Source organism: Penaeus chinensis, chromosome 32, assembly GCF_019202785.1.
Source record: "Penaeus chinensis breed Huanghai No. 1 chromosome 32, ASM1920278v2, whole genome shotgun sequence".
NCBI classification, from domain to species: Eukaryota; Metazoa; Arthropoda; class Malacostraca; order Decapoda; family Penaeidae; genus Penaeus; species Penaeus chinensis.
This window is the reverse complement of record NC_061850.1, coordinates 10,894,978-10,902,477: the sequence shown is the minus strand read 5'-3', so window position 1 is coordinate 10,902,477 and position 7,500 is coordinate 10,894,978. Positions and strand designations below refer to the sequence as shown.

At 41.0% G+C, this 7,500-nt stretch overlaps 1 protein-coding gene across 2 annotated transcripts in view; it reads right to left on the bottom strand.

The window, feature by feature from the left end:
* Positions 1-7,500, bottom strand: part of LOC125042375 (protein artichoke-like) — a 118,539-nt gene that overhangs the window by 8,020 nt on the left and 103,019 nt on the right. For both annotated transcript variants that reach the window (XM_047637953.1, XM_047637954.1), the window contains 7 exons: positions 7,290-7,467; positions 5,603-5,727; positions 5,126-5,216; positions 4,151-4,309; positions 2,143-2,314; positions 711-849; positions 165-315 (listed from right to left, as the gene is read on the bottom strand). In XM_047637953.1, coding sequence (XP_047493909.1) covers positions 165-315; positions 711-849; positions 2,143-2,314; positions 4,151-4,309; positions 5,126-5,216; positions 5,603-5,727; positions 7,290-7,340 — 888 coding nt within the window. In that variant the 5' untranslated portion in view covers positions 7,341-7,467. The remainder of the gene's footprint in view (positions 1-164; positions 316-710; positions 850-2,142; positions 2,315-4,150; positions 4,310-5,125; positions 5,217-5,602; positions 5,728-7,289; positions 7,468-7,500) is intronic.

Sequence of the window (7,500 nt, the reverse complement as noted above, 5' to 3'; positions counted from 1 at the left end):
AATAGAGAGAGATATAGGAAAATAAATGAGGAGGAGGAGGAGGAGGAGGAGGAGGAGGAGGAGGAGGAGGAGGAGGAGGAGGAGGAGGAGGAGGAGGAGGAGAAGGCGAAGAAGAAGAAGAAGAAGAAGAAGAAGAAGGAGAAGAAGAAGAAACAGCAGCATACCTGGATCAGGTTGTCGTGGAGCACCAGCGTCCTGAGGCTGGCGAGCTCCTTGAGCGCGTCGGCGGGAACCTCCGTCAGGAAGTTGGAGGAAAGGTCTAGCTCCTCCAGCTTGACAAGCCCCCGGAAGGCGCCGGCTCTCAGGCTGGATAATCTGGAAGGGGGGGAGGGGGAGGTAGTTATGTATGCGGCTGGATGTGGAGAGGGATACGTGCATTCGCGGGTAAGTAGGTCGGTAGACTGATAGATAGGGAGGTAAGCAGGTAAGGAGATAGATGGGTTGGTAAATAGATGGATACGTAGGGAGGTAGAAAATATAAGTGTATAATGTTTAAGCTTACATATTACATATGAGCACAAAATTTATTTTCTTTAATAATTTTTTTTAAATGAGCTAATTCCACATAAAAAAAAAATCTACCAAAAAAAAAAGAAAGAAAAAGAAGACGTTAACACATTGACACAAAAAAAATATTTTAAAATTAAGGAGAAACACCTATATATAATCCCTCCAGCAAGGACCCCTCCTCCTCCTCCTCCAGCTCTCACCTGTTGAACGAGAGGTCGAGGGTGACCAGCTCCGCCAACTCCTCGAAAGCGTTCTCCTCGAGGTTGACTATCCTGTTGTGGGAGGCATTGAGGAAGACCAGGCCGGGCGTGGCGGCGAAGGAGGACTTTTTGATGTTGTCTGTAGGGGGGGAGGGGGAGAAAAGGGGGTTATTGGAGGGGAGAAATGGTGATTATTTATTGGTGGTGGTTGTGGGGGTGGGGGGGTGGGGTGGGGGTGGGGGTGGTGGGGTGGGGGGTGGGGTGGGGGGTGGTGGGGGTGGGGGTGGGGGTGGGGGTGGGGGTGGGGATGGGGGGGTGGGGGTGGGGGTGGGGGTGGGGGTGGGGGTGGAGGTGGTGGTGGATGTGGTGAGGTGGAGGTGGTGAGGTTTGGGTGGGGATGGGGGTAGAGGTGATGATGATGATGATGATGATGATGATGATGATGATGATGATGATGATGATGATGATGATGATGATGATGATGATGATGATGATGATGATGATGATGATGATATGATGATGATGATGATGATGAGAAAGAGGAGGAGAGTGAAGAGCAGGACAAATGATGATGAAGAAGAGGAGGAGGAGGAAGATGAAGGAAGAGAAAAAGTTAAGAAAAACAGGAAGAGGAAGATTAGAAAAACGATAATGACAATGGTAATGATGAAAAGGATAATAACACTAATAATAATAACAACGCCAATGACAGTATGAGAGAAACTAACTCTTCCATTACTTACTCTTTCAATACTAACATACGACGCATTTCAAAACGTAAATTACATTAACCAGTGACTTTGATGGTACATTCGTCGCTAATATTTTCAATAAAACAATTTTTTTCACGGTAATGCACATTTGCAATAATGCATTAAGTGTCTATATGGATTTGTAAATAATGTTCATCGTTCTAGAAAAAAAAACCGTAATAAGATGATAACGTAATGATGGCGATGATATAATGGTCATGTAATGATAATAATTATGATAATCAAAAGTAAGTAAAATTAGGAATTAAGTATATTTAGCGACATTAACGTGACTAGGATTAATATTATTGCTACTTCTAAATCATAGTTAAACGATATTAACGATAGCAATAATGATTATAATAATTAAAAAAAACGATATTTATATTAATGTTGTTGTCTTTTTTTGTCAGCATTATCAGTATTATCATTATAATTGTAATAATCATTATAATAACAACAAAACAACAATAATAATGATAAAGATATTGATAAAGATAATGATAATGTTAATAATAATACAAATAATAACAATAATAATAATAACAATAAACACAATAATAATGATAAAAGTAATAATAATAATAGTAATAATAACAATAACAATAACAACAAAAACAACAACAACAACAAAACACATTAGCCCCAAACTCGCCCCCCATTTCCCAAGGACGACCTACCGATATCATTCTCCTCGATGGTGAGCACCTTCAGGTTGTCGAGGCCCTTGAGTGCAGCCGAGGGAACGGAGAGGAAGCTGTTGCCCTCGATGTGGAGGACCTGCAGATCCTTGAGGGCGGTGAGGAGGCCCGTGTCCAGCTCCTTGATGTGGTTGTAGCCGAGGTTCAGCGTCTGAGGGCGGGAGGAGGGGCGGAGGTTAGGGAGGGCGGTGGCTTCGGCTCTTGGGTGGGGGTTGGGGGGGGGTTAGGGGGGGGTTTAGCTTTTGGGTGGGTGGGCGGTGGGTTTTAGCTTTTGGGTGGGCGGTGGGTTTTAGCTTTTGGGTGGGTGGGTGGGGGTGGGTGGGCGGTGGGGTTTAGCTTTTGGGTGGGCGGTGGGTTTTAGCTTTTGGGTGGGTGGGTGGGGTGGGTGGGCGGTGGGTTTTACCTTTTGGGTGGGTGGGTGGGGTGGGTGGGCGGTGGGTTTTATCGTTTGGGTGGGTGGGTGGGTTAGCTTTTGGGTGGGTGGGCGGTGGGTTTTAGCATTTGGGTGGGTGGGTGGGGTGGGTGGGCGGTGGGTTTTACCTTTTGGGTGGGTGGGTGGTGGGTTTTATCGTTTTGGTGGGTGGGTGGGTTAGCTTTTGGGTGGGTGGGCGGTGGGTTTTATCGTTTGGGTGGGTGGGTGGTGGGTTGAAGCTTTTGGGTGGACGGTGGGTTTTAGATTTTGGGTGGGTGGGCGGTGGGTTTAAGCTTTTGGGTGGGCGGTGGGTTTTAGCTTTTGGGTGGGTGGGCGGATGGTTTAAGCTTTTGGGTGGGTGGGCGGTGGGTTTCAGCATTTGGGTGGGTGGGCGGTGGGTTTAAGCTTTTGGGTGGGTGGGCGGTGGGTTTTTAGTTTTTGGGTGGGTGGTGGGTTTTATCGTTTGGGTGGGTAAGCAGCTGAGTGGGTGGGTTGAGTGGGTGCGCGTGCGAGTTTATCTTTCTCTCTGCCTGTGTGACAGTCTATATACATGTCCAGCTGCTTGTCTGGCGCTCTATTTCTCTGTTTACTTATTTCACGCGCTACAAATGAACAAACAGTGACTTTGAAAATACGAAAAAGGTCATGTAAATAACAGCTGGAAGAAGAGAAAAACCAAGAGTAGAAACAGTAAGAGAAAAACAAGGAAAATGAAATATAATGAGCAATAAGAGTTAGTAAAAGGAGGAGGTGAGAGACGAAAAGAGCAGACAGGAGAGAGAATAAGATAAATAAGAGAAAATATAAGGAAAGGATAAGGGAGAGGAAAGGTCACAATAACCACAAATGAAGCAAGTAACACTGAAGAAAAGGAATAAGAAGAAAGAAACAAAAAAGCTGCAAAGGAAGAGGAGAAGAGGCGAAAGAAAGAAGATAGATGTGAACGAAAAAGAAAAAGATGAATAAGAAAGGTGTGAAACAAGAGGAGAAGGAGGAAACAGAAGAGTAAAAGAGATGAATAAAGAACAAGAAAGAGAGAAAATGGGAAATATACAGAATGAGGAAGTAACCACAGCTCATAATAATATCGTCATATCATCATTGCCTTTATTGCAAATACTCCACCATTAACCTTATTACGACAGAAAATACATTTGACCTTGGGCTTGATGGGCCATAGAGAATAATCGAATCAGGTTAGTTATTAGTAATTACGGCTAATAATAGAGGTAAGAGTCATCGCCAGGAAGTACATCGAGCTCATCCAAACGCACCAGTCATTCGGCCAAATTGTTACTCTTACATTTATAGTAAACAAACTTCTGGTGTGACCGGGTACTGCAAGACTATTTCTGTACATTAAGTATGTTTTACACTTTTTTTTCTTTCTTTTTAGTACACTGAATAATAAAATTTCGATATTTGTTTTCTTCTTCTTTACGATAACTAACCAATCGCAAGGTCTCCTTTATCTTTCCCTAGAAACGAACCAATCACGTACGCTCTTCCGCATCGGCTGACCAACCAGCGTCAAAACTGAAATCGCAACCGACCAATCACGGAGCGCCACCTCACCTGCAAAGCCGTCAGCTTGGCGATTTCTTGCGAGGCGAAGATCGGGTTGTAGCTGTTCCCGAGGAGGTTGTGGTCGAGGCGGAGGTCTAGCAGGTCGTCCTCGAGACCTTCTAAGACGTCCTTGTTGAGGCGACGGATGTCATTACGCGAGAAGTCGACCTTGAGGACGAAAAAGGGAGAAATGAGGAATTAAATTCTTGGCGCCATTAGGATCTCTTCTTACGGGAAAGGGACGAAGTGCCTAAAAGCGTGAAAAAAAGGAGCGAAAAAGAGGAAGGGTAATAATTAGGTAATTATGTTCTTCCTCTCGTGTGAGACGAGGCGTGGATATTAGATGTTTTATTCATATAATTAATCTATTAGCATATCAAAGACCGATGGCAAGATTGTTTCAAACCCATGACAATACGTGAACCGAGGTACGTCGTCTGATAGAGAAATGAATAATAAAATAGTAAAATGATGATGATAACAATAATAACAATAATAATTAAAAAAAAAAAAAAAACAATATGTGTAACTAAAGAAATATATAATTGGAAGGCTGTAACATTATAAAAAAAATAAGAGATGAAAATTAAAATGCATTTGAATTCCGAGTCTCAATGCTGAAAATTGATGCAAAAAGTCACAAGAATGTCTGCAAAACTTTTGTAAATTATGAATTACAAGCGCTAAATAACGCATGATAAGACACTGTTTACTTATATTGTATAATGACAATATTATGCATATATATAATTTGCATGGATACATACATGTTAATGTTAATTACGTAACAGAAATATATGCAAATTACTGTGATATATGACTCAACATATTGATGTAAACACTCTTCATGTCAATTTAAGAAACACATTTTTTAGCCATACATAATTATTAGATAAAACATACGTAATTTACATAAACAATACAACTTATTAGAAAAAAATATACGTAATCATATAAATAATCTAATCTAATCTATCATCTTACCTTCCTCAACGGCAGGTCTGAGGCAGTGAACAGCTGACCCCTGAGAGCCTGGATTCCCGCGTTCCTCTGCGTAAATTCCACGATGTTCATCCTGTAGGAGCCAAGGTCAAAGGTCAAAGGTCGTCCGGCAATGAAGATGATTTTTTTTTTTTTTTTTTTTTTGGGGGGGGGACTATGGTGTTTGCATTTTCTTTTGTTTTGTTTATGTTAAGACACACTTACTATACGGGGATATATATTTTGTATATACATGCAAACGTACACACAAACATGCATACGCACAACAAACAGGAATAAAATAAACACATACATATACCCATATATGTACACGCACCCCATTAAACACACATATATATATCCTCGCACACATGCCCTCATCCCCCCCCCCTACACCCTCACACCCCCACACACACCCCTTCACACTCTTCAACCCTACCCCCCCCCCCCCCCACACACACACACTTAAATCACACTTACCTGAAGGGAAGCAAAGGGAAGTCTCCCGGAAAAGCCACATTGTCACAGTCGATAAAGATCTCATTATCAACAGCAGAACACATGCAAGGGAGAGTCAGCTGTTCGCTCAGCTGTGCGCACGGGACCTTCAGCGGATGAGAAATAGCGGTTACTTAACATCCTTGATGATTAAGGTGTGTTAATTAAATGGGTGATTTTTATCGTGTTTGTAATTGGACTGTAATTAGATTTAATAGTTTTTTGTCGTGTTTGTAACTTTTGATGCGTTTTTGTTGTTTTATTGTTGTTTACGTATGGATTATTTTCGGCCTTACTTTTTTCTTTATTTTGTTGATAGTCTTGTTCGATTCATTTCATCGATTTCTATATCATATTCGTAATCAATCTATTCTGTTTTGTATTTGCTCATTTAGATATTCGTGTTCGTTTACTGCATTCCTTCCTCTACCTCATTTGCATTTTTATTTCCACTTATTAAAACAAAAATGCCAAGCTTTCCTTTCTTCTCTGTCTTTTCTTTTTCCCTTTCTCTTTTTTTTTTCGTCTGCGCGAGAGTTACAAAATCTAATTTCCTTTACCCGAGCGCCGAACCCGAGAGGGCTTGAGGAAACGAAAGAATCCAGTGTCAGACTACAACCGTAAATTAAGTTAGAAATCATACTATTGCGTGTGTTTGTTTGTTTACTGCTCGTGTGTGTGCTCTGTGTGTGTGTGTGTGTGTGTGTGTGTGTGTGTGTGTGTGTGTGTGTGTGTGTGTGTGTGTGTGTGTGTGTGTGTGTGTGTGTGTGTGTGCTGCATAATTAGAAAAAATGAAATGCTTTTTACTATGAATTCTAAATTGACGCCAATAATGACATTCTGATCGAATACAATTCAAAACTTGTTACTCTGTAATTCACTGGACAGGCAAAGTCCCTTTGTTAAGCAGTAATTAACTGAATCATTATATATGTTGCAACGACATTGATTTCTTTCAATCTAAATAGATAAATGAATACACACACACACACACACACACACACACACATACATATGTGTGTGTGTGTGTGTGTGTGTGTGTGTGTGTGTGTGTGTGTGTATAAAAGATAACCAATGTCGCAAATAACTTTCCCTCCCTAACAAAAGACGAAACAGCTTATGCAGAACACAGCCCAAATGGATCAAAAGAAGGGAAGCCATGCACAGTATGACTCGTTGCGCCGTCCCGTTACATCACCCAAGTATATTGACAAGAGGGAAACACTTTTAGATAGATATGCCATCTCTTTTCTCTAATATTTGAAGCTTTATTTCAACCCCTTATGCATGCTACGTTTTCTGTTTCTTTGTCTTCATTACGAATCTTATCATGATAAGAATGGTGCTATTTGTAAACATTACGCTGCGCATCAATAGTAATGACAGAGATAGTAGTAATAATAATGACAGAAATAGTATTATAATAATGTTAATAAGAGTACTGACAATAAAATAAAAATGTCAACAATAATAACATTAAAAATGCTAATAATAATGACAACAACAATAAAAACGCTAATGATAATAATAACGACAATAATAAAAATACTAATAACAACAATAACAACAATAATAAAAAACGTTAATAATAACAACTCCAACAACAAAAAAACACTACCACATATCTCAACAATAACAACAAACAAAACCGCATCACTGAGCGTCTCACCTGCGCCGTCGCCAGCCACGCGTTCGCCGCCAAAAGCAAGAACACAAACATGGCCGCCGTTTTGGAAGCCTCAATGAAAGTCTTCAGGGCGTGTGGGGAATCCGCCCTGCCTTTTTTTTTTTTTTTTTTTTTGTCTCCTTTTTCTTATTTTTGGCTTCTTGGTTTGTGCTGGCGGGGTCTGGAAGGGAAAAAAAGGAAGGTTAGTGAGTGG